Consider the following 27084-nt stretch of genomic DNA (forward strand, 5'->3'; position numbering starts at 1 on the left):
TCATATACATTTAGCATCATATCACTACATGCTTATGTTTCGGTACTCATATAACCTAAGCTACTACTAAAATATCAAATAAGTCCTTAAACAATTATTTTATATCAAATAAGTCCTTAAACAATTATTTTATATCTAATTTATCTCAAAAGCTTTCTAATTTATAGTTTTTTTTCAAACACCCCACCACCATAACTATATTTGAACCACATTCCTTACAACACGAAAACCACATTGCATAGATAAATGGAGTTTTCCATTAAATATAAATACATGAGTAACTAAAACCATATATTCAATTAATTTTAATGTAAAAAAATGTTTTTGGATGATTTTTGTTTTGTAAGGAAAGTGGTTAGAATATTTAAAGAAAAATGAGAGTTTGTCTAAGTGTGATTTTTTCTTTGTAAGGAAAGTGATTAGAATATAATTGAGATGGTGGGGTGTTTAAAAAACTGGAAATTTGAAAGTTGTTAGAATAAATTAGATATAAAATCATTGTTTAATTAGATATAAAATTATTGTTTAAGGACCTATTTAATGTTTTAGCAATAGTTTAAGGATAAAAGTAAATATTCACCTTTTTATTAACGGGGCCACATCACCAATTTAACAGAGATAACAATGAAGTGACTATTTTATTACAAATCGATAATATTAGTGACCATTTAATCAATAACATTACTGACCATTTTGTTACAAATCATAACATTAATGACTAATTTGTTGCTTTTGAAACTTCAATGGAAAAAACAAAAACTTACTCAAGCATTAGTTACAGGTATAGTTTACTCATTTTAAAAAAGAACGTGACTTTAATCGGAGCGAAAACTGTCAAAAAAAAAAAAAGTCAGTACCCATTTATTATAAGATCAAATGTAAAAACGAATTACATTCTTCAACCTAGTATTGAATCAAAAATTAAAAGCAAACCCAGATTTTCTCGTCTTCCCAATTCGGCAATTCCCATCATTTTAAACCCATAAATGTCGCGCTCTAGAAACAAGGTTGGGAGTCGTAGATTAGTTTTGGAATTTTTGGAGATTTATTTATTTTGGAAAATGACAGTATATGAAATTAAGTGTCAAAATTGTGAATGTCAAACAGTTAATAGGCACTTTCATAAGATATAATCACAAAAAAAATACTCCACATTTGATTAAATAGAAAATAAGAGTTATGTGACTATTTAATCAAATATTATGCATTTTTTATCTTAAAATGAAACGTTGATTATTAAAATGTTCTAAAAAAAATAATAAGAATCAAAATGATTATATAATCAAACATTAATAACATTTTTTGACATTTAGAGGACTGGCTACCTAATTTACCGTAAAGTCTTGGAGGACTGGGCACCTAGTCCTCGCCTTGCCTTCAACTGCCTCCTCTTCGATGTTTATTGGTATGGTGTTCTTCTCTTTGAAGTTGTATATGGGAGAAAGCTAGGTAATCAAAGTGAGTTGAATAATCATAACAGTAGAACTGTAAATTGTTATGGGAATGTTATAGGAAATGAAGGATTACAGATGTTATGGTTCAAAATTCACCCCTAGTCGATGAATATCTAATAACATAAATTAATATGATGTTCATACATAATCTATCCATTTGGGATGACATCATTTTTATTTTTTTTTTTGAAAAAATTTGGGATGACAACATGACTACAACATAAGGTTCTTTTTCCAGAAATAATCTCTCATAAATACAATGAAAAAAAGAGCAAGGGTGGGATGATGTTCATACATAATCATCGGTTTGTACTGTCAAATCATGTATTCCCAGCTCATGGTACAACCTATGTACATATTCCAGTATCCGGCGATCGTCCATCTCTTTCTTCACCTGCTGACAAACACAGCATTCAACATCCAATATGGATTCAAAAACATTTTGGAAGGTTAGAAGTTGAATGTTACAGTCAAATACCTGAAGTGAAATGGACCCAACAACATGGCCAGGCACTAGTTCCCAAAACCGAGCTCGGGAAACTTCTGTAACATCTTCATGAGAAACAATCTAAACAAGATGGAAATTTAAATTATAATTCAAAAAAGAAAGATGCATAAATTTGACCAAAGAATAACAAAGGGGAAGGCAACCACCTGCCGCCAGCATTTGCCCAAGGCTGAAGATGAAATATTAGGTGGTGCCATCTGAAGCAAGATGCCACCAGTAGCTTTAAATAGAGGCATAACAAGCATAAAGACTGCAACTGAAACTAATCCCAAGCACAAAACTTCTGCAGTATTAACCCTGCAAGAAAGGAGGGAAGAAAAGTTAAGACAAAACGAAGAAAGAATAAGGGTCTAAACGGATGCCAGGATAGTTGACATCTAGCTTGGTCCTTCACCAGCAGTAATTTTAAAATTGAAGCAAGAAATTACCCAAGAGAGAGAAACCAGGATGCCAATATCAAACCTGCACTGAAGGGAAAAAAAGACAGATGATTAGGAGTTGTAAATGATGAAAGAACGAAATCATGCATGAATAAATAGAGAGAACAGCTGTCACACCTGCGAATGGAATCTGCTAGAACATGCAAGCAAACTGAGTGGTAATTCAGATCTTCAGGTTTCCTGTATGCTGCAAGAAAAATTACATATAAGAATAACAAACTATCCCAAACTCATGTTTCAAATCACGGCAATCATAAACCTTATTAAGTTTGAGGTTCTCATATCACAATAGAGCAGATTGCAATGCATATAATAAAAACCCGCAACATCAGGAACATAAAAAAGTGTGAAAAAAATACAGTGAAACATAGGCAGATAAAAATAACAGCTACTTACAATCAGAAGCCACAAATGTTCTCTTACAATAAAATCCATGATAAATTGACACCAAACATTGAAAACCATTTATCACCAATTGAAGTCACCACCACTCTCTACACGCTCATCAACTCCAAAACAAAGAGCTGTAATTGCGACCCCCTTACTCAACAGAGTAAAGCACTAACCTCGCCAGGTTTTTTTCTAAAACTAACTCTTGATATTTAAAAGCAATCACATATGATTAGGTCAGTCTTTCTGAACTTAAACTAATAGGGTAATCCCTTGTTTCTGAACCTCATAAGTCAAAACTGCATAAGCATTCTTATTGTATTTCAAATGTAAGCATTAAGAAGCACACCATCCGACTTACCAAGATTGATTCGAGCATAATTTCTAAAGAACCAAACGCCCAATAGATTCACCAACAGATTCGCCACTGCAGAAACAATCAAATAATGCCTATAAGCAAGAAAAAGAATTCGGTTAGTATTTTTCAATTTTTTATCATATACAAAAATTAGATTAAATAACTGCCAACTTACTAGTATTCACCACTGTACTACAAATCAAGGGCACGATGACTTACTTGTGCTCTGATTCATCTTGGATGATAGCGTGAAGTGCTTCAACAGCTAAGGAGAAGGACAAGAACAATAGAAATAGCTGTCTACACATACAGCAAAAATCAGGAATATCAAGATGTTAACCCATTTTTTGCAAGACAGGAGAAACAAAATAAAATTGCTGAAACATTTCAAAGAACTAGGAAAATTTTTGAAGCACAAGAGAACATGAAATAGATATTCATTATAATAGCTGATGCACTTGAAAGCTGCTCAACAGAACAGAGCAAGCCAACAATTATAATTACCTATACTACTTTTTAGAATCTAATTTTACACATTGAATCAAAATATTATTCACTTTTTTCTATTACATTAAAATGGTGAAACGAAGCTTAGAGTAAATACAAGCATATATCATATAGCTTGAAGATGGAATCCAGAAAACAACATATATATAATCCTACTAGCATGGTCTCGTTCAAAATTATTAATAACAAGTGACTTCTATCAAACAGCAGCTAGCATTTCAAGAGTGAAATTATATGAAATTATATCTATCTCATCCTTTCCCCAAGTACATTGCACATCAAACTTCACTAGAGTAAAATCATAACTTGAACATGTAGGAATTATAGAAATATATGAGTTGTTACCATCCCTTCAGTTAAGGGATTCTGTAAATATTCTCTTTTTTTACAGTCCCTTATTTTAAGGGATCATATCTCCTAGGATTAGTAACTTTCCTAACTTAGAGTTTCCTAATTTATTGATATAATTTGTAAATATAAAGATGCAATATGTCCTATTGAATTAATAAGAAAATACAGAGAATTACTCTGATTTCTACATGGTATCAGATTAGGTTACGGTTTCTTTCCAACCTAGACCATGCCCGCGAATTCTTCTCCTACATCTCCTTCTCCTACTCCAGAGATCACTTCAAATCCAGAAAATCTTTCTGGTTTTGATGCTCAATCAGATTCATCTGGTATGACTATCACCTGCCATCGATTGAATGGCTACAACTTTCTTGAATGGTCCCAATCAGTTAAGATTTTTCTCTTGGGTAGAGAAAGATTGGGCTACGTTACTGGTGAAATCAAGAAGCTTGCTGCGACTGACATTGTTTTTGCTAAGTGGATGCGTGACAATGGTCAGGTTATGACTTGGCTCCTTAATTACGTGACCCCGAGTATAAGCAGAAACTTTCTTTTGTACTCCACAGCCGCTGAAATCTGGAGTGTAGTCCGCGAAACCTACTCTAGCACTGACAACATTGCCTAATTATATCATATTGAAGATCAAGCATCCACCCTTAAGCAGGGAACCATGCCCGTCACTGTCTACTACAATACCCTTACCGCCCTTTGGCAGCAATTAGATTTGTATGCACAACATGATTGGGAAGATTCAAGAGATGCTACCATTTACCAGCAAATTGTCACTCGGAAAAGGCTTTTTCAATTTCTCCAAAGCTTAAACAAGGACTTGGACGAGGTTCGCAAAAGGGTCTTGGCTATTTCTCCTCTTTCCTCCCTTCAAGAGGCTTTCTCTATTGTCAAGAAGGAAGAAAGCCGAAGATGTGTGATGCTGCCTGATGAACCATATTCCCCTCCTGAAGGATTTGCCTTGCCCACCCATCATTTCCCACTTCCAAACGGGGGAGACCTTGGTGTGATCATTGCAAAAAGCTCGGCCACTTCAAGGAGAAGTTTTAGAAGCTTCATGGTAAGCCTCAGGACTGGAAGTCCTAGAACTCTTGCGATAATAAATCAAGCCTAGACGCTGCCACATCTGTCACTAGTTTCACCAAAGAACAGATTGCTAAACTTCAAAAACTGTTTGGAAAGTTTCAGGGGCCTTGTGAGGGTAATTTGGTCATGAAAGAACCATAAGGTAACCCTTATGCTACAGTTTTTTCTCCTCCCAGTTGACTCCTAATTGGATCCTCAATTCTGGTGCTAAGGATCATATAACTGGTAACAAGGCTTTGTTTTGCAATTTTTTCCCTAACCTTTGGTAAAGCTGTCAAAACGACTGATGGTTTCTTGTGCAAAATAGAAGGACATGGCATTGTTGTTCTCAATGAACAGATTGCACTTAAAAATGTTCTCTTTGTACCAAATATGGCTTGCAATCTCGTTTCTATTAGTAAACTATCCACAGACTTGCATTGCTCCGCAATTTTTAATGATATTGATTGTACTTTGCAAGCACTGAACTCGAAGAAGATGATTGGTAAGGCCAACTTGCAGAATGGTCCCTACATCCTCCATTCCTCTCCTAAAACCGAGATCTCCAAATCTTTCACCGCTTTAGGAAAAGTTGATACTGTTATGTTATGGCACTTTTGTTTAGGCCATCCTAGTTTCCAATACCTTGCAAAATTGTTTCCTGCTCTATTCATTAATAAAAGGCCAAATTCTTTTTCTTGCAAAGTTAGCTCTCTTGCCAAACATACTAAATCATTTTATTTTCGTTCTACATACAAGCCTTCTCACCCTTTTGCTTTGACCCACAGTGATATTTGGGGCCCTTCTCGTGTGAAGAATGATGATAATTGTAAGTTGTTTATCACTTTCATTGATGATCACAGTAGGATAACTTGGGTCTAAAATTTCTGGCGTTTTTGCCCAATTTTATAACATGATTCTCACTCAATTTGGGTCTAAAATCCAGCTCTTTAAATATGATAATGGCAGTGAATTTTTTGCTAGGTCTTCGGGTGATTTTTTCAGGGAAAAGGGCATAGTTCAACTTAGTTCTTGTGTTGGAACCCCACAGCAAAACGTCATTACCGAAAGAAAAAATAGGCACCTCCTTGAAGTTACTCTTTCTCTTCTATTTACCACTAATGTTCCCAAATATTTGTGGGGGGAAACCTTATTAACTGCCACATATTTAATCAACTGAATGCCTAGTAAGGTTTTACAATTTCAAATACCTCAATCTATATTTTTGCAACACTTTCCCCATTTTAAACCTATCTCCTCCATTCTGCCATTTAAAATCTTTGGTTGTATTGTTTTTATCCAAAACATTGCTCCTAATAAGTCCAAGTTAGATCCTAAGTCCTTAAAATGTGTACTGGTTGGGTGTTATTCACTTAAGAAGGATTTAAATGCTATCATCCTCATTCTAAACGATTTTTTACCACAATGAATATAACATTTTATGAGCAGGATCTCTATTTCACTCAGGCTAAAATTTAGGGGGAGACATGGAGAGTTTTTCAGCCACATCAGGTATCTCCTCCTAATCTTCATTCTCAACTTTCAGAATTGCCACCATTTTTTCCTTTACCTATAGATTTGTCACCCGTGACTACTCCCATTGATTCTCCTATAATACCTATCACTAATTCACCCACACTTACTTTAAACACCCTTCCTGAAAATACACCTACTTCCATTGAAAGTCTTCCAAAAACAACACCACCCAAACAACTTCGTGTCTACACAAGGAAAAGAAAACATTTATCCCTGAGGTTGTTTTGCAATCTGATTTTTGCCGAAAATTGGATTTGGGTCCAGCTGTCGAAATGGAAGAATAAATTAGTAAGTCCACTTCTCCTACTCTAGATTACTTCCCTATTGCTATTAGAAAAGGGGTTAAACAGTGCACCAAGTATCCTATTGGAAAATTTGTTGGTTATAATTCAATGATGTTTGTTTTTCAAGCATTTACAGCCTTGGATAAAGAACATGTTCCTACAAGCATAGCTGAAGCTCTAAAGGATCTAAAATGGAGAAGGGGTGTTGAAGAGGGAATTTGTGCACTAGAGAAAATTGCTACTTGGACCGTTACAGACCTTCCTCAAGGAAAAAAGGATGTTGGCTGTAAATGGATCTTTGATGCAAAGTATAACTCCAATAAAAGAATCCAATGATACAAAGCTAAACTAATAGTCAGAGGTTTTACGCAAACATATTGGATAGATTTCACAGAAACTTTTGCACTTGTAGCAAAGCTTAACACTGTTCGAGTACTCCTAAGTTTGGCTGTAAATTGCGATTGGCAATTACACCAACTTGATGTAAAAAATGCATTTCTTAATGGCAAGATAGAGGAAGAAGTCTATATGAAATTGCCACCTGGCTTAAAGTCTGTTGAAGGTAACAACAAGGTTTGCAAGCTCAACAAGTCTCTATACGGGTTAAAACAATCACCTAGAGCTTGGTTCGAGAGGTTCACTAAAATCTTTCTTAAAAACGGCTACAAACAATCCCTCACCGATCATACTCTTTTCATCGAAGTAACCTCTACAAATAAGAAAACTACCCTAATTGTGTACATGGATGACATAATTCTTATTAGAGATGATGAAGAAAAGATTAGCAATTTGAAGTTGTTAAATAAGGAATTCGAAACCAAAGACTTGGGAAAGCTAAGGTATTTCTTAGGAATGGGGGTGGCAAGATCAAAAGGACTTGTGAACAACCAAAGAAAGTATGTACTTGATTTACTCAAAGAAACTAGTTTTCTTAGTTGTAAGCCGGTTGATATACCAATGGAGGCAAACTTGAGACTCAACAAAGAAGATGAGTCCTTAGTAGACAGAGAGAAATTTCAAAGATTAGTTGAGAAACTAATTGTGATAAACTGATGATATTAGAGAAGGAAATCGAAGAAGAAGAAAGGATTTAAGAAGTAAGAAACGAGAGATTACAGAAAGAAAAATTCTTCATTCATTTCATAAGGAATCCAATTCCTACTACAGCCTATATTATTTAGTTACAGGGCTAAAACAGTCATTTGCAAGGATGTCAGCAGGCAGTACTTTTAACAGATTATAACTATAGATTCTCTTCTTGCAGGGTATTGGACTGAACACGTGGGCTATTCCTTCTCCTTTTGGACTGATTGGGTTGCTACTTCCTCTTGGATAATATCTCGGTCTGCTTCACCATCTCCTGAACCGATCATGTGCTGCTCCACTTTATCAGGTAATATCATTCGCCCTTTAATTCCCAGAATCCCTAATTTCCCATTTTCATTTCCCTCTCGCACCTCAATCCCTAATTCCCCTTTTACAATTCTCCTTCGCATCTCAATCCCTAATTCACCATTTTTCTCTTCGTTTCCACGCTCATCTCTTCCAACCATGACAATACCCGCCGCTGGAGAAGATCATTGTCCCCAAGGATCAAAATTCGAAAATTGGCCTCGAAGCACAGAATAATCCTCCCATGTGTCGTTCGTAGCATCCAGGTTAGTCCAACGAACCAATAACTGAGTTATCGGTTTGTTTTGTCGTTTATCTATTCGTCTGCCCAGTATTTGACTTGGTTCAATCTTTAACTGACCTTCTTCGTCCATTACAGGAGGATCTGTTGAAGATGATACGGCTGCACCAATATGTTTTTTCAATAAACTAACATGAAAACCGGATGTAGACGTGAGGTCTCCGGTAAGTCCAGCTTATAAGCAACCTCTCCAATTCTTTCAATAATCTTATAAGGTCCATAAAATCATGCTGCTAATTTTAAATTTTTTCGCAGGGCAAGAGAGGTCTATCTATAAGGCTGCAATTTCAGGTAAACCAAATCACCAACCTGAAAAGTTCTCTCTGATCTGTGTTTATATGCTTTTTGCTTCATTCGATTACTTGCATGTTCTAACTGAGACTTGACTAATTGCCTGATATCTTCCCTATTCTGCATTAACTCTGATATGCTTTGCACTGAACTGTTTGTATGACATACCATAGTAGGAGGCTTGAAGCCATATAGGACTTCAAAAGGTGTTAATTTAAGAGCAGTATGGTAGGTAGTATTATACCACCATTCAGCATGAGGCAACCACTTTGCCCATTGCTTTGGTTGGAAAAAACAGAGACCCCTAAGATACTGTTCTAAGCACTGATTTACTCTTTCTGATTGTCCATCAGTTTCAGGATGGTAAGCAGTGCTAAATAGGGTCTTAGTGCCTAACTGTTTCATTAGCTCTCTCCAAAAGAGGCTAGTGAAAGTCTTGTCTCTGTCTGAAATAGCCATTTTAGGCTAGCCATGCAACTTGTAGACAGAATCTAGGTATAATTTGGCCACCTCTGCAGCAGTGTAAGGGTGTGCTAATGCCAAAAAATGGCTATATTTAGTAAACTTGTCAACCACCACAAGAATACAATTCTTTCTCAAAGATGTAGGCAAACCCTCGATAAAATCCATAGTAATTACTTCACAAGCTTGATGAGGAATAGGTAGAGGCTGTAACAACCCTGGTTTAGGCACATGCTCCACCTTAGTCTGTTGAAAAACTTCACATGCTCTTACATAATTAGCTACCATAGCTTTCAATTTAGGCTAATAGAAGTAAGACCTAATTCTTTGATAGGTAGCCTGACTGCCAGAATGGCCACCATAAGGGGAATCATGTAGTGTCTGAAGTATTTGTAGTCTAAGAGATCCAGCAGCCCCAATATACACTCTATCCTTAAATCTAAGGATACCTCCTGAATACTTCCATTGAAAATCAGCATTAGGATTAACAGATAATATAGAAATCCATTGCTTAGCTATAGAATCATCCTTATAACTCCCCTCCACTTCATGAACCCAACTAGGAATGATTAGGGTAGTGGTCATAGTAAAACATTCAGCATGATCTTCCCACTGTCTAGATAAGGCATCAGCAACAACATTTGATTTGCCTTTCCTGTATTGAATAGTGTAATCCAGCCCCAATAACTTGGTTAAGCCTTTCTTTTGAATGGAAGTAGTCAATTTCTGTTCTAATAAATATTTCAATGGTTCATGATCTGTTTTAATCACAAAAGATTTACTCTCTAAATAATACTTCCATTTGGAAACTGCTAGAAGTATAGCAAGATACTCTCTTTCATAAATAGAGAGTGTTGCATGTCTAGGACTCAGAGCCTTACTTAAATAGGCAATAGGTCTGCCCTCTTGAGATAAAACTGCACCAATACCACCTGAACTGGCATCTGTTTCTAAATAAAAGCTCTTACCAAAATCTGGTAAGGCTAAAACAGGAGCAACACACATAGCCTTCTTCAATTCTTCAAAGGCAATCAAGGCTGCATCAGTCCACTTAAACTGTCTTTCTTAAGCAGCTGATTCAGAGGTTTGCTACAACAACAACAACAACAAAACCCAATTCCCATATGTATGGGGTAAGGGAGAGGTAGGGCAGTAGCCTGCCCCCAACGCCAGGTTGAGAATAGCTTCCGTGGTAGACCTCCGGCAGTCAGAAAATTAAAAATATAGATAAAATGCAATGCATGTATAAATAATTATATAAATACATAGCTAAACAGTATTCATATGCAGTATAGACAGAAACATAAGACCCGGCTAAATTTAACAGAGGAAACATGACGAGAATGATACACAGAAGTCAACGATAGCAAGCCCAGTTCTAATCTTTCATAAATACCAATAACATAAAAGAATAAGAAGTAAAAGTCATGGAAATTACTACAAATGCATTTAAAGAAGACAGAGATGATAAATCTTCTGTAATAACCTGTCAATCCCAAAAATCCACGCAAAGACTTTAATGACTTAGGCACTGGCCAATTCCTCATAGCTTCCACCTTCTTAGGATCAGTAGAAACTCCATTAGCTGAAATAATATGGCCCAAGTATTCAACTTGAGTCTGTCCAAAGAAGCATTTAGACAACTTGGCAAATAGCTGATTCTGATGCAGTACTTCTAAAACCAGTTGTAAATGAATAACATTATCTTTCATAGAAGTACTATAGACTAAGATATCATCAAAAAATACCAAGACAAAGTTTCTAAGGAATGAACTAAACAATTCATTCATTAAAGCTTGAAATGTAGTAGGGGCATTAGTAAGCCCAAAAGGCATCACCTTAAATTCATAATGACCCTGATGAGTTCTGAATGTTGCCTTGTATATGTCCTCAGATTTAATCCTTATTTGTCAATATCCAGATCTGAGATCAATCTTGGAAAAATAAACTGCTTCATGTAATTCATCTAATAGATCTTCAACCACAAGTATAGGAAACTTATCCTTCACAGTCATGTTATTTAATTTCCTATAATCCACACAAAATCTCCAAATACCATCCTTCTTTTTGATAAGAAGGCATGGAGAAGCAAATGGACTTCTACTAGGCTGAATAATAGAGGCTGAAAGCATACTAGAAATCTGTCTTTCCACTTCCTCTTTTTGATTGTGTGGAAATCTATAAGGTCTCAAATTGATAGGAGTAGAGTCAGGCTTTAAAGGAATAGCATGGTCATGAGACCTTGTAGGTGGTAAACCAGTAGGCTCATCAAAAATAGATTGATATCTCTGTAAAAGAGGTTGAAGAGTTGTTGGAACAGGTTTTGAATCTTCAGACATAGTCAAGAAAATCACATGTCCCAAAATAGGAGAATCTGATGTTGTCATCTTCAATAATGTAGCTCCAGAAATTTGCTACAAAAAATTAGATGGTTGTTGTCCTTGTATAATAATATTCTCCTCTTGATATTGAAAACTCAGTGTCATTCGATTAAAATCCATCAAAATAGGACTAAATAATTTCATCCAATCCACCCCCAACACCATATCACTGCCACCTAACTGTAGGAGTCTAAAATCATGAACAAAAGAGTGTCCTTGCATCTGCCATTCCACCTGATTACATCTTGCTGAACTATAAAGTTGTTGTCCATTGGCTACTGTGATTGCCAAAGGATATGGTGTAAGTACATGTATACCAGCATCAACCCACTGTGGAGTCAAAAAACTATGAGTACTTCCACTGTCAATCAAAACTAAATGGTCTGCCCTTAATGGCTCCTTGAATCCTTAATGTATTATGGCTAATGCAGCCCGTAATAGCATTCATAGAGATTTCTAGAGCCTCCTCTTCCTATATCAATTGTTGATCTGATTCCATAGTAACATTATCTGTAGGAACAACAGCCTCTTCCTCAATCATCAGATTTAAATTCCTTGACTTACATTGATGCCTTGGAAGAAATTTCTCCCCACACTTGAAACAAAGATTGTTTTGCCTTCTATAATCCATAAGATTCTGTTTAGGATTAGAAACTGATGTGTTCTTGGTAATTGCTGGCAATGAAGCTGATTTAGAAGTAACAATGGGGTTTGGGTAGGGTGGGTTTTTAAAAGAGGGCCTCCATCTTCTGTTTTCATAATCAACAGATAATTCATAGAGTTTTGCTTGTTTGTATGCTTTAGGCAAATTTTTAGGATCTAGAGCCTTCACCCTATGTTTAATATCCTCCCTTAGTCCACTGATAAAAAGTGACACAAAGAAATCCTCATTTAATGTAGGATTTTGTAATAACATATAAGGTTGTAGCTCTTCAAATTTTTCCTGATAAGCCTCAACAATCCCTTTCTGAGTCAACTTAGTAAATTCTTCTACTATATCAGAAAAAGACTTGTCACTAAATCTATGACAAAGATCTGCATCAAATTCATGCCATGTTACATGGTGTTTCTGCATAATATATCCATCAAACCAAACCTCTGCTTTTCCCGTCAAGTACATAGTGGCTACCTCTACTCTTTGCTCAACAGGAACACCACAAATGGAAAAATATTTCAAACATTTTTGAAGCCACCCCCTAGGATTAATCCCCTCAAAAAATGGTAAATCAATTTTAGGTCTATGCCACATTGACCCAGAACTGATAAAAGAACTCCCTGGTCCCCTGTTTTCAGCTTCCAGTCCCATAATAGGTCTATTGTTACTGTTTTCACCCGCTTGATTCTCAAGCCTAGAATTGTTCTTAAGGGCTAAACAAGCATCAGGCTTGTCTTTCAATATTACAGGTTCATCAGTTTTATAAGTGAATCTTGATTTATCCTTTACTACAGTCACCAAAATAGGATTTTTCTCCCCATTTTTAGAGTTATCAGGAGAGTTTACCTGATCACCTTCAGACTGCTCTTGTTCTCCATCTCTGCCAGTTAAGATCTTCAAGAGTTTTTCCACATATCCTTGGTTGGTAGCCATTATAGTCTCCATTGCAGTAATTCTATTCTCTTGGGCCTCCCACCATTTAGGTGGATTAGAATCATCGTTACCCTTTTTCACCAATGTTGTCAAATCTTCCATCTGTTTCTGTAACCCAGCTAAATCTTCCTCCATACTCTGATTTTTCTTTGTCATGCTTGTGATTTACTTGCCATAACCAAAGTTCTCGATACCAATTTGTGATAGACTGGAGACATTAGAGAAGGAAATCGAAGAAGAAGAAGAAAGGATTTAAGAAGTAAGAAACGAGAGATTACATAAAGAAAAATTCTTCATTCATTTCATTAGGAATTCAATTCCTATTACAGCCTATATTATTTAGTTACAGGGCTAAAACAGTCATTTGTAAGGATGCCAGCTGGCAGTACTTTTAACAGATTATAACTATATATTCTCTTCTTGCAGGGTATTGGACTGAACACGTGGGCTATTCCTTCTCCTTTTGGACTGATTGGGATGCTACTTCCTCTTGGATAATATCTCGGTCTGCTTCACCATCACCTGAACCAATCACGTGCTGCTCCACTTCATCAGGTAATATCATTCGCCCTTCAATTCCCAGAATCCCTAATTTCCCATTTTCATTTCCCTCTCGCACCTCAATCCCTAATTCTCCTTTTACAATTCTCATTCGCATCTCAATCCCTAATTCACCATTTTTCTCTTCGTTTCCACGCTCATCTCTTCCAACCGTGACACTAATTTACTTATCCTTAACAAGGTCAGTTATAGTCTTTCCCATAAATATGATAAGTTAACACATGACTAATCCTACTGAAGAGCATATGGCATCAGCAAATAGATTTCTCAAGTACTTGAAGAAAACTCCAGGACATGGCTTAATGTTTAAGAAGTCACAAGACAGAACTGTTAAGATTTTTACAAACTCTAGTTGGACCAGAGATCTCACTAAAAGACAATCCACTAGTGGCTACTGCACTTTTGTTTGGGGTAACCTTACAACTTGGAGAAGTGAGAAACAATATGTTGTTTCAAGTAGTGTTGAAGCTGAATTTAGAGCACTAGCATTGGGAATATGCGAAGGAATTTGGCTACTTAAACTACTAAAAGAATTTGGCACTAATCAGGAGGATCACTTTGAAGTTTTGTGTGATAATCAATCTGCCATTCAGATTGCCAAGAACCTAGTTCAACATGACCGAACAAAGCATGTTGAGATTGATAGGCATTTATTACTGATCAAGTCAACAAAAAGACAGCCACCCTTTCATACATTCCTTCAGAAGGACAGATTGCAGACATTCTGACTAAGGCTTTGCCAAAGCCTGTTTTGAATAAATTCCTATTCAAGATGGGATTATACAACGTATATTCTCTAGCTTGACGGGGAGTGTAGGAATTATAGAAATATATGAGTTGTTACCATCCCTTCAATTAAGGGATTCTGTAAATATTTTTTTTACAATCCCTTATTTTAAGGGATCATATCTCCTAGGATTAGTATCTTTCCTAACTTAGAGTTTCCTAATTTAGAGATATAATTTGTATATATAAAGATGCAATATGTCCTATTGAATTAATAAGAAAATACAGAGAATTACTCTGATTTCTATAGAACATGGTACAAATTGAGTAAGTATGATACATTGCAATCTGTGCGGACATATTTTGGAACCCATGTGGGTTAATAAGGTTACAGCTAAGTCCACTTGGGGATTGACTTGATCCAAGACCATTATGAGAATGTGTTCAAACTTCAAAGAAATATAGAGAGATGTCGAACTTTGTTCTTCCACTTCCCAAAGCCATGCATCCCTTTACTTCATCCAACTACATTATTTGCTTTCTTTTAGATTCTGTTACGCGGCAAATAACTGACCCCTCAAAGCTATTTGGCTATAAATATGCTAATGGATCCTAGCTTTGTATTTGATATTTAATTTGTTTATCAGCTTTATATTAGGAGTTTGGTCCTCTCCATACAAACTTCCTTTCTTAGCGAGTTTATCAGATAACGATTTCCTTTTAGTTCCTTAACCTACAGTTCTGACGTACACTATCCTTGTTTCTATCAGGCTACAACTTGAACATAACATTTGGAGATAAAGAGAGTTGAAAATAAAAATACTTACAGCATTGGTGAATGCTGACAATACTTCAAGTCTTTGGTACCTGATAATGAATTTTTTACAATTATTTGCAGTCATGAGGAACCATCAATATAATCTCCATAAGATGATTTGAAAAGTAAAAAAAAATGTTATTTAATTGGTATTTTAGGGGTTGAAGGATATGCAATGGAGATAACCTTTTTAGAGACATTAATGGCTGCCAATTATACTAAGCATTTGTCAACAAAAAAAAACAACTGAAAACAGGAAAATAACAGACAAATGTAAACAGCAAATGAATTTGTTGGACTATGAATAATGATGCAGGTAACTGTGTAGAGTTAAGTCTTGTTAAGTGCTTGATTGTTAGCATGATGTATAAGCATCATGCACGTGCTGCTGCTCGTACTACTATAGCTTACATGGTATGTTAGTTAAGTAGTTAGCAGAGGTTGTTAGTCAGTCAGTTTAGGTTGTTAAAGTCAGTTAAGGAGTCTGTTAAGCATAAGCTAGCATCTTGAAGTTGTATATAAACAATAGCATCATTGTACATTACTCAGATTGATTGAGTATGAAATACAAAGTATAGTTTCTTCATTTCTATTGGATTCCTAACATGGTATCATTCGCCAAACGGTCCTGACTTCATTTGTTCTTTCGTTGCATGGAATCGAATCCGTCAAGAAATCGAATGCTGAAGTTTTGCAAAATGGTAGCACAGAGATCACGCACATTCTATCTGTTCTGAGCTCTGCATCAATATCGTTTTTCTCTGAATGGCGTAGCGGTTTCACAATCCCTACCAAGGAAATTAAAAAGGTATACGTAGGTGGGTCTCGTGATGTTGCAGCTCCCAAGGATCATTCACATGATGATTTTAAGAGTTCTTTGGCACCCTAGAAGCTGTTGTACTTGTTGGAATATGCAGGGAAGGATTTGAAACTGGTGAGAATGGCAATGCCAATTAGAGAAATGGAGAGCGAGAATTTGTTGGATTACCTAGACCCAGGTCTTGGTTTCATTGGTCAAAGCAGAAAAGAGGGATCTATTTTGGTGCATTGCTTTGCTGGAGTGTTAAAAAGTGCGGCTATAATTATGGCATATTTGATGAGAACCCAACAACTATCTCAAGAAGGTGCCCTTGAATCTCTAAAGCTAAGTTGCTATTTTGTGTGCCCTAATGATGGGTTTTTAGAGCAGTTGAAAATGTTTGAAGAAATGGGTACACTGGAGACCAATGATGTTGTTTCTGCATAGCACAGATTTCGTTTATGGGTACACTGGAGACCAATGATGTTGTTTCTGCATAGTAGTATAATTCTTTTGTGTGTTTAAACAGAAGTTTAATTTTGTATTCATTTTGTTGCTTATATCTCAAAGTGTCATGGGACTTGAAAGCTTCACAGCCAAGAGTCCATAAAAAAAATGTCAAGGAACCTTGTAAAAGAGGGTGAAGAAGAAAGAAATGAAGGTGAATAAGAAGAACGAAAGGAAGCATCAGCACTTTCGATTCAAAGTGGACGGAAGGAAGCATCGGCACTTTCGATTCAAGAAGAATGAAAGGAAGCATCGGCACTTTCGATTCAAGTGAACGGAAGGAAGCGTCAGCACTTTCGGTTCAATTGTTTATCTTTTCAATTGTTCAGGGCTAAGATGTAGAAGAGAAGAAGAAGAAGAAGTAGAGGGAATGTTAGGATGATGTATAAGCATCATGCACGTGCTGCTGCTCGTACTACTATAGCTTACATGGTATGTTAGTTGAGTAGTAAGCAGAGGTTGTTAGTCAGTCAGTTTAGGTTGTTAAAGTCAGTTAAGGAGTCTGTTAAGCATAAGCTAGCATCTTGAAGTTGTATATAAACAACAACATCATTGTACATCACTCAGATTGATTGAGTATGAAATACAAAATATAGTTTCTTCATTTCTATTGGATTCCTAACATTGATAAAAGACACTATCTTAATCAGAGCCATATCTTCATGTAAAAAGTATGTTTCAGATTGATAAAATCTAAAATAGTACCAAGGAAATAAATATTTTCTGGAACATTTTAACCAGTTTAAGAACACCAAGAAATAGAAATGAATCAAACCAACTTTATCTCGTGACATAATTGAAACTATATGATCTCACCCATAAGTATAAACATTATCAGGCTTTCTTCTCGAAGCAGCCATTGTAAACAATGAAAACGTCAAGAGACCACAGCCAAACGTCAAATGAAATGCATCAGATACCAAACCTGAAAAGAGAAGCATAACAACAGAACAGAGAAAATCTTAACCATAAAACCAGGAACCCTAAAAACTTGATGCAAATTAAATCAACAAGAAACTTCATTCAAAGAAGAGTGATAGTGTAAAGAGTTGCACTCTCTTTCATGTACAAAATTAAGGACATCAAGATTCAAAGCAAATTGTTCCAAAAATAATAAAGAACAATTTAACACATATAAATATAGCCAAAAAAAATTGTCAGAACAACAGACTTTTGCATCCACAAAGAAATGTATACAGTCCATAATATCATTTAGTGTATGAGCATTAATCACACCCATCATAAAACTTAACATTGAAAAAGGGGAAAAATAAAAATAAAAATAAAAAGAAGCACAAGCTTGCAACAGCACAAGTAGAAGCCTAGTTCAATTGCAAAATACCACAACTATGAATAAAAATATAACTCAGAATGATATAAAGCAGTTAATTTGCAAGCAAATATTGTTATTACATAGAAATAGCAAGTCAAATGTAAACTTAAATTCTTCTTTGTCCAAATTTATTAGCCAAATTTCTTTAAAATAAAAACCTTAGTATTTTTAGAAATAAAACTCTCCTAATTTAATCACCAAAACTACAATCACTATAAAAAAAATAATAACAATAAGCTAAGAAATTTATGTATATAAATGCAAAACCAAGCATAAACACATTAGAATCTCACCAATTCGGCCCGTGAAGAGCCCAACCGCCAACTCGGCGGTCGAATACGCCACATTAAGCGAAATCATAATCAGCAGCCTCTTCATTTGCCGATTACCAGTTCTCATAACCCGAAAAACCCACAAAACCGAATCAAAACCCGAGAATTTATCCACCGCTTCCGATCCTATGGCTTCGGAAACACATGGAGGTATATCGATGCTTGAAACATTCCTCAATAGGAAAGGCTTCGCCGAATCGCTGGAAAAGTTGGGCTTTTGGGGATCTCTCATCGACTGTTTAAACGAAGGTTGCCGCGAAAACGCGTAACGCCGATCGCTTGCGTTGGTGAATCCGAAATCGGCGTTCCATGGATGAGGCGAATTGGGCTCTTGAGAGTAGTATTTGAATGATTTGTTTTTCTCCATATCTTTTTTTTCTCTGAAGAATAATATTAAGTTTTTTTTTTTTTGTAAAATGGGAAATTAAGATTTTGAAAGACTGCAAAATTTAGGTATTGAGTTACTGTGATTGTTGGCGAAAAGAAGACTTAGAGAGGGGCCGTCCGAGTAAATGGGGGAATTGGGTTACACTACATTTATGTCTATAGCAGCTAGCGGGAGTTTTGGTAGGTCGCTCAACACGGTCCATTAAATGATCAAACAATTGAAGATCTTGGTTTTTTTTTTTGGGTGGTTATAATTCATGAAGTAATAAAACAAGAGAAACTAAATTCCCATGTCTATGTCAAGCAATCATTGAACCCCAACTGGTGGGTGCTGCAAAATCATGAGCCCCGGACTTTCAAGACGTCCAAGACCAGCTAGGCGTTAGCTACTGCATTAGTGTCACGGCTACTATGTCTGATATTAACCTTCCAATGTCGTTGCAGTAGGTTGCAGATTTGACGAGTGATTGTCGTCTCAGAATGTGCACTTGTGGAATTCAGTATTTTAACCACCTCACTATTATCAACCTCTACCTCAACCTGTCTTATACCTCTCGATCAAGCCAAATTAAGCCCATCCAAAACTGCCCATAATTCAGTATGGATGACCGAGCACCGACCAATATTTCGATAAAAGCCTTACAGCCATTGACCTTCACTATTTCGTAGGATTCCTCCGCTAGCTGCTTCATTGTACCTTGATTCACTGCCCCATCCGAATTCAATCTAACAACACCATTAATAGGAGGACGCCATTGACGAACTTGATAACTGATCCCTCCCACACGAGAAAGCTCCTGCCTTTGGTTACGTAGGGTCCGTGCCCATGACCGTGATGAGAGGAGCACCTCTGACGATGGCCAAACTTCCCCATTAAAAATGAAGGTATTTCTCTGCTTCCAAAGTCTCCAGATGATTATACCAAACATGTGTCTCCATAAATAATACATACAATCAAAAAGGGATGACTCATTAAGGTTCTCTTTCAGCCAAACTTCCACAAAAGATGAGAAAAAGGAAGGAAGCATCACAGGTGGGAAAAGCTTATTCCAAACCGAACGAGCAGCCGAGCAATCGCGAAGAACATGTATGACTGTTTCGCTCATGTAACCACAGATTGGACAGTGAGCATCAGATGTTAATCTTCTTCTTGCTCTGTCGGAATTAGTCATTAAGCGATTGCGGATCACCGTCCAGATGAAATGCCTTATATATTAGGGGCCATCAAAACTCCATGCAAGACTCCAAATAGCATCCCGAGCTTCCCAATTATACCGTTGAATGGTCGTAAATGTCGATTTGACTGAGCATATGGATGTATCCCCCCACACCCATGTAGGTTGGTCCATTCCCATATCATCATCGGGACTGGGTATGGCTCTGATATATTGAACAATGTTATTATCAAACAAATTCTCGAGCTTGTCCAAAATTCCAGCCCCCATTTTGTAAAGTAAGATTGGGATTTTGAATAGTGTCCGGGTTAACAATTGCAGCAAGAGGTTTCATACCTGGGAGCCAAGTAGTGTTCCAGATGCTAGTATGTTTACCATCCCCGATGGACCAACACACGTTTTCGTAGATGAAGTTCCAAACATGAGATAAAGATCTCTAAACATAGGAACAATTATTAGTGTTGAGAAAACCCGGTAAGGGCATTTTAAAATTATATTTTGACCGGAGAACACGAGCCCAAAGAGAATCTGGATTCATAATAAGATTATAACCAAGCTGTAGACACCCGTTTTTGTCCGGGTCTTTTTTATATTATTTAATTTTATTAATTATTATTAATTATTATTATTATTATTATTAAATTATATATTACAAATTTTGTACAGGCCCAATTACACACCCAAGGCCAAATCAGCAGCCAACCCAAAGCCCAGATTGCAAGTGACAAGCCCAATCCCGGAGCCCAACAACCCAGACTGAACCAACCCATCAGATTAGGGTTTCAAACCCTAAATCAGATTAGGGTTTCAAACCCTAAATCAAATTAGGGTTTCAAACCCTAAAACAATTTAGGGTTTCAACCCTAATCCCCTAACTACACAGCCGCCGCTCAAGCCAGATTCCAATCCCCAGCCGCACGTTGATCTTCACCAGTCATTCCTGAGCCGCGTGAGTTGCTGTCGAGCCAACCCGAGCCACCAAGCCGAGATGTCCCGTCGCCGCCGACTGTTCTCCTGCATGAACAGTGACCGGTTCCTGTAAAAACAGTAACCAAGTCAAATAACAGTAGCCTAAATCCGAGAATCCATTTAAAAACAGATTAAATCCCGAAAAATCGGGATGTAATCATGCAAAGTCAGTGAGACCCATCTCCTATTTTTTCTAGATATCATCATCTCACCAGATACAAAACATAAAGGCAAGGGAAACGAAAGAAGGGAGAAAAAAAAAGGGAGGAAAAAAAAAAGGGGAAACATCCATTCGAAAAAAATAAAAAAGAAAGATAGAGTAAGAATCTTACCCTGGTTTTTGACCACCACCGTTGCTTCATCGGAGCCAAGCGTCCCTCACCGAAGGTAAAAGAAACTTGTCTTTTTTTTTGGGGCTTGTTGGGTTCGAAATCAAAGGGTTTATCTGGGTATTAGGTCAGTGTAGTGGGTAGATCTAAGGTCGTAGAGAACCTTCTCTGGGTTTGGGTTACTCCCCGTGGCCACCGTTCTACGGTGGCCGGGGAGTTAGGGCCTCTGTTTTAGGCGAAGGAAGATGAAGATATGAGAAGGGAGAGGAATAGCCAAACGGCTGAGGAAATGAGGGAGAGAGCAAATGATTTTAGGGTTTCAGAATAACCCTTAAAAGGGTTATATTTCAGACGTCGAGCGACGTCGTTTTGAAGCATGAGTGAGGCCGAGTGATGGGATTAAGGGCTAATAGCCTATTTGGTCCTCTTACCTCTGTAATCTTGCACGCGTGTTCTTAACATTTATGGGTAAATAACAGTTTAGGTCCCTCGAGCTTTTGTAAGGGTTGTAATCTGGTCACTAAATGAATTCCATGCCATCTTATTTCGAGCCTATAGTTTTATTTTGTTTTATTTGAATCACTAGTTGATATATTATGTATGTTTTATGATCTTCGAATTTGGACCTGTGATTTATGTTTTTTTCATTTTAGCCACTGTTCTGGTGTGTTATTCATTTTTGTTAATGTTTTAAATTTGTCCATGACACTTGCATACATTTTATTCTAGTCACTAATTAGCCTATGGTTTAATTACGTTGTAAGGGTCCCCGTGTTTTGTAAGTTGTCTAAGGGCTTAGTATATTTTATTTATTCTGTACTTCAAGCCCCATATTTTTAAAGTTTACGCATTGGTCACTGGACTGGTTATTGTTAATATTTTTGAAAGTTTAGACATTATACCCTTTATTTATGAAACTTTTATCTTGATCACTACTCTCATATTTTGGGTTGAATATCGATTAATGTCTGTTTATTTTACTTTCATTATATTTTAGTCCTTATCTGTTTATTATTACATTTTTTAGAGTTCGAATTTGGCCATATTATTTTACGCATGTTTCGTTTTAGTCCTTGTTTAATATTTGGCTTAATTGTGGTTTAGTTCTTTATGTTTTTTTCATTTCATTTTGGTCCCTAATATGATTTATGGTTTATTTGTTTTACTGTTTTTTAATATTTGTTAATTATATTTTAGCCCCTTAAATGTTTTAATATTTATTTTGGTCTGTAATATTTACTAATTTGTATTTTAGCCATTTATGTACGGATGTGCATTTTACTCATTAGATGATTATTGGTATTGTGTTTACTTTAATTTAATATAAATCTTTATATTTCCAATCACATTTATTTTCATTATATTTTTATCTATGTAAGAAATATTCGATTATATTTTCAAGAACACGTATGCGTAGAATGGGCGTGGAAAATACCACTTGGTCGAAGTGGTACGATCCGATACGGCATTTTAACGACATAGGGACTTGTAACAAGTCGAGTATATTTTACTAATTAATTTATTAAAATGTGTGGTACCTTAAGTGATGCTCACTTTATTTTATGAGAATGTAAATTTTAAATTTTCATTTTATATTCGATACACATTTTTAAATAAATGATGAGAGAATATTCTTTACAAGTAAGAAATAGACGAAGTAGCTTTCCCGGCGGAGGATTGCAAATCTCGGGATTTCTTATCGAGAAAAGGTTTTTTATTTATTTTAACTAATATTCAATAAATAGATCATAATTTATTTATTATTCTATTTTCATAATTTTTATTGTATTAATGGTTGTTATGTTAATATTAACGATACATAAATTAAGCATATTTTATTTTCTACTCATGACGATATTATTTAGTGGTAATTCAAAGATAGGATATACTTTATAGATAAGAAATAGATGAGGTAGCTTTCCCGTTGGAGGATTGCAAATCTTGAGATTTCTTACCAAGTGAAGTATTTCTATTATTTTAACAAATATTCAGTAAATAGATCATATTTTTACTTCATATTCAAATTGTAATTTCCACATTTACGACGATGTGTAAGCTACACAGTACCAATTTTGGGCGTTGTGGGGTGTTTACCCTTCCCCACACGTAACCGACTCCCGAACCTGTTTTAAATGAATCTTTGGTAACGTAGACCAAATTTTTGTCTTATAAAATTATTTTTCTTAAAATTGTTTTTAAAAGACGTTTAGGTATTTGACCTACCTAACCCAAAGGTCGATGGCGACTCTTTTCAATTTTATTCAAAACCATTCAAAATCACCAAATTTTCCAAATTAAAGTCATAATTGTTTTTAAAAAATAATATTTAATTGTTTTAAAAAAAAATGGTTATGACAGCTTGGCGACTCTGCTGGGGACGTCTAGAGAGTCAGGCTGTCGGTCGCTTATATATGGTCGTTATGGTGGAAATTATAAGTTCGAATCTTTAGTAAAACTATGATCTATTTATTGTATTTTTATGTATTATTTTATCTCTTTATTTTTATATACTAACATTTTAATTGTTTTCATTTTTTTCAGATATTTCTTAGTTCTCGTTAGGTGTTTTTTTTATTTTATTTTTATTTTTATTTTCCCTGTTTTTGAGTCAAAGGTTTGTTTGTTTCTCCTCACACACATCACTTTCATTAGCATAACATGAGCTCTAGACATGAGTTTCGATCCAAATTAGTTAGGGTGATTGCTTTACTCTCGTAAGAATTTATTCTTCGTATGAGTTTTAGCAAATAACCCATGGGATACATACCTTATACCTTCGTAGGAATTTATTCCTCGTATGGGTATAAGGCCGTGAATCCGCTCGAATTGAACTCGGTCCGTTTGAAACCTGTAATGGGTGAGGATTGAGGGTTTGGTAGCCCAAGGGGGCACTGACATCAAGGACAATTCGAGTTCCTTTTTTCCTGTTAGAGCTGAAACCATGCATATAGTGAACCATAGAACGATCACACTAGGTATAGTCATACTGAACCTCGGTCCGTCAATAGGTACCCAGAATAGGTGTACACAATGGAGAAACCCTCTAACCTTTTTATTTTATTTTATTTATTTATTTTTGAGTGTGTAGAATAGATTTATTCTGTTAAAGCATGTGAAATAGAATTTAGGTGCAGTTAGAATTTAATTAATTTAGGAGGGTAGGGAGCATGTTTGGGTAGGACCCTTTTTGAGGAATATTTAGGGTAGAGAATACATAAATAGAATAGATTTATTTCCCGTTTTACTTATCTTTTTATGTTAAATTTATGCAATTGTTTTGACTAACTGTTTTGTTTGTTTCGTTTATTTTTTTATACTGCATAGACATATCATTAGAAAAGGCGATTGATCTGTGAGTATCGATAAAGTGGAAAGACTTTCACGATGGAAAGGAGTTTCCTAAACAAAGAAGTGAATCCAGCAGATGTAAGGAACTGGTCCGAAGCCAAGCAGAAAGAGCAGGGAGATAGTCTATCAGGGAACTACGTGTCGGATCTGTCTGATTATACACCAGCTTCTTTAAAACAGAATGAACTTCAGGGATTGAAAACCATTTGGGAAAATTGGAATCTTATTGAGAGGCAAGCTTTTCAGCAGACTTATGGGGATATATTTCATCTGATATACGTGAAGGTAGATCCGGTTCTCATACGAAGCATAATACAGTTTTGGAATCCGGCCTATAGTTGTTTCACATTCAACCGAGAGGACATGACTCCAACCCTCGAGGAATACCAATTTCTGTTGAATTTGCCAAGCGTTAAAGTAGACAAAGTTTACTCCCGATCGATAAAAGGGCCTTCTTTTAAGTCAAAACTTGCAAAGATCTCGGGCACAAGCGACAAATGGGTAAATGATCGCTTGCAACGCAAGGGAGAAAGTGAGGGAGTGCCGTGGTCTCACTTACAAAAGATAGCTGAAGCACATGTAGACGAAAACGTGCGTAGAGATGTATTTGCTTTGGGTATATACGGTTTGGTAATCTTTCCAAAATGTTTGGGATTGATCGAGCTAGCAGTAGTTGATTTGGTTGAGAAGTTAGGAAGAGAGGTGAATCCAGTCCATGCGATTCTTGCTGAAACTTTCCGATCTTTGAATATATGTAGAAGGTTGGGGGGAGGTCGTTTTATGGGCTGTGCTCAATTGCTTACTGTGTGGATCAGAAGCCATTTCTGGAAGGAAGAAAAAGTCAACTATAATCGTTTTTTGAAAGATTATTCTCCTGTTGCTGAGTACCTTACGAAGGAGTGGCCTGAAGTATCTCAGAAAGATCAATGGATTGATTTCTTCCGGAATCTACAGAGTCAAAACATAGCATGGCGAACACCGTGGCTGATGCATACACAAATCTTGTTCAAGTGTGGAGATTTGGACTGGATTATATTACTGGGACTGTGGGGAGGAGTGGGATACGCTCCTTTGTTGATATTGAGACAGTACGGTGCCCGACAGTTTGTTCCCGTGACTCATGGGTTGACTGGTGCTGAATTTGATTATAAAGAAGGCAATTATAGAAAGAAAATCAAAGATGTGGCTGATTCTTGGAGGATGACTTTTAGGACTAAAGTAATTGGAGCGGATGTTATCTTGACGCCTGATTATGAAGCCTGGAGAATCAAGAGGGTAAATGATAAGATACCTTTAACATCTGGAGAGGGATCAAGGTCGATAGAAGAACAAATCAGAAATATCCCTTCGAATTTGGAAATCCAAAGAATTGAGTTTGAAATGGAAAAGGCTAAAGATTCCAAGAAAATAGAAGAGATGGAGAGAGAAAACTTCATGTTGACTATCGAGGCTGATTTTCATGCCAGACAGTTTATAATGATGAGAGAATGGAAAGAGGAGGTGGAAGCCGATTTAGAAGACTTAAAAAAGGATTATCAAAGGGTGCAGCAAGTGAGAAAGAGACTTGGATCCAGAGAATTAGCGGCTACAAGACGGCGAATCAAAAGTCTGGAAATTGAGAACAAGTGTCAGATCAAGAAGATAGAAGCTGGAAAAGCAAAAGTATGCGAGTTAGAAGCCGATAAAAAGGAATTGATCAAGCAGTATAAAGCTGAGGCTCGTAGAGCTCAAAAACTCCATGAAGAAAAAGAAGTCAGCCTGAAAGAATTAGAAGAAGAAAAGAATCAAGTCCAGGGGTTAAAAACTGAGATGAACAGTATAATTGAGGACTTTGAGGACAAAGATCGAAGAATTTTAGAGCTCGAAGAAGAAATAAAGCAAAAGAAAGAAGAGATGTGGTCTGAGAGACAGGGATGGAATCGATTCCTCGATAGAAAGCAGGCAGAGATTGGATCGTGGATGCAGAGATTCTCGACAAAAAGTCAGCAAGTAGATGAGCTCACGGGAGAAATGGGAGAATTACAGATGAGATTCGAACATGAGATGAACCAATCTCGAGCTATGAATGATGAGCTCAAAAGTCATGTATCGAACCTTGAGCAATCCCTTCTGAAAGTGCAAGTTCCTCCCGCTTCAGTGGACCTAAGAGTTGCTCTCGAAGAAAACAAATCCTTCCAGAAGGAAATCAGAGAATTGAAAGGTGAACTCCAGAAATGCCGAATTCATATTACCAGTCTAGAAAAAGAAATCAAACGCATCAATAAGGGATGGGAAAATACATATGAGCACTATCGATCCTTGGTAGAAGAACGCGAGCGCATGATGGGGGAAGCTATTGCTCAAATGGGTGAAGTGGCTAGGTACATGAACGAATTAGCCAATAGAGCGGAGATCATCCAACTGCGCACAAATCCGGTTTCTGAATATACAAGGGAGATCATTGCCATTATGAATGAAATTGTAGAGCTGAGTCTGAGGGCTAGG

At 36.4% G+C, this 27084-nt stretch overlaps 1 protein-coding gene across 1 annotated transcript; it reads right to left on the minus strand.

The window, feature by feature from the left end:
- Positions 1-1722: 1722 nt before the first annotated feature.
- Positions 1723-18851, minus strand: LOC120125960 (metal tolerance protein C2-like). Its single transcript, XM_039144272.1, has 11 exons — positions 18802-18851; positions 18354-18770; positions 17544-17652; positions 15432-15471; positions 3370-3446; positions 3154-3242; positions 2520-2589; positions 2391-2429; positions 2109-2259; positions 1933-2022; positions 1723-1848 (listed from the first exon to the last, which is right to left on the minus strand). The coding sequence occupies exons 2-11, from the start codon at positions 18757-18759 to the stop codon at positions 1744-1746; spliced, it is 1176 nt and encodes a 391-aa protein (XP_039000203.1). The 5' UTR covers positions 18760-18770; positions 18802-18851; the 3' UTR covers positions 1723-1743.
- Positions 18852-27084: the final 8233 nt, after the last annotated feature.

The sequence above is a fragment of the Hibiscus syriacus genome, unplaced genomic scaffold (genome assembly GCF_006381635.1).
Source record: "Hibiscus syriacus cultivar Baekdansim isolate YM2019G1 unplaced genomic scaffold, ASM638163v2 tig00110450_pilon, whole genome shotgun sequence".
NCBI classification, from domain to species: Eukaryota; Viridiplantae; Streptophyta; class Magnoliopsida; order Malvales; family Malvaceae; genus Hibiscus; species Hibiscus syriacus.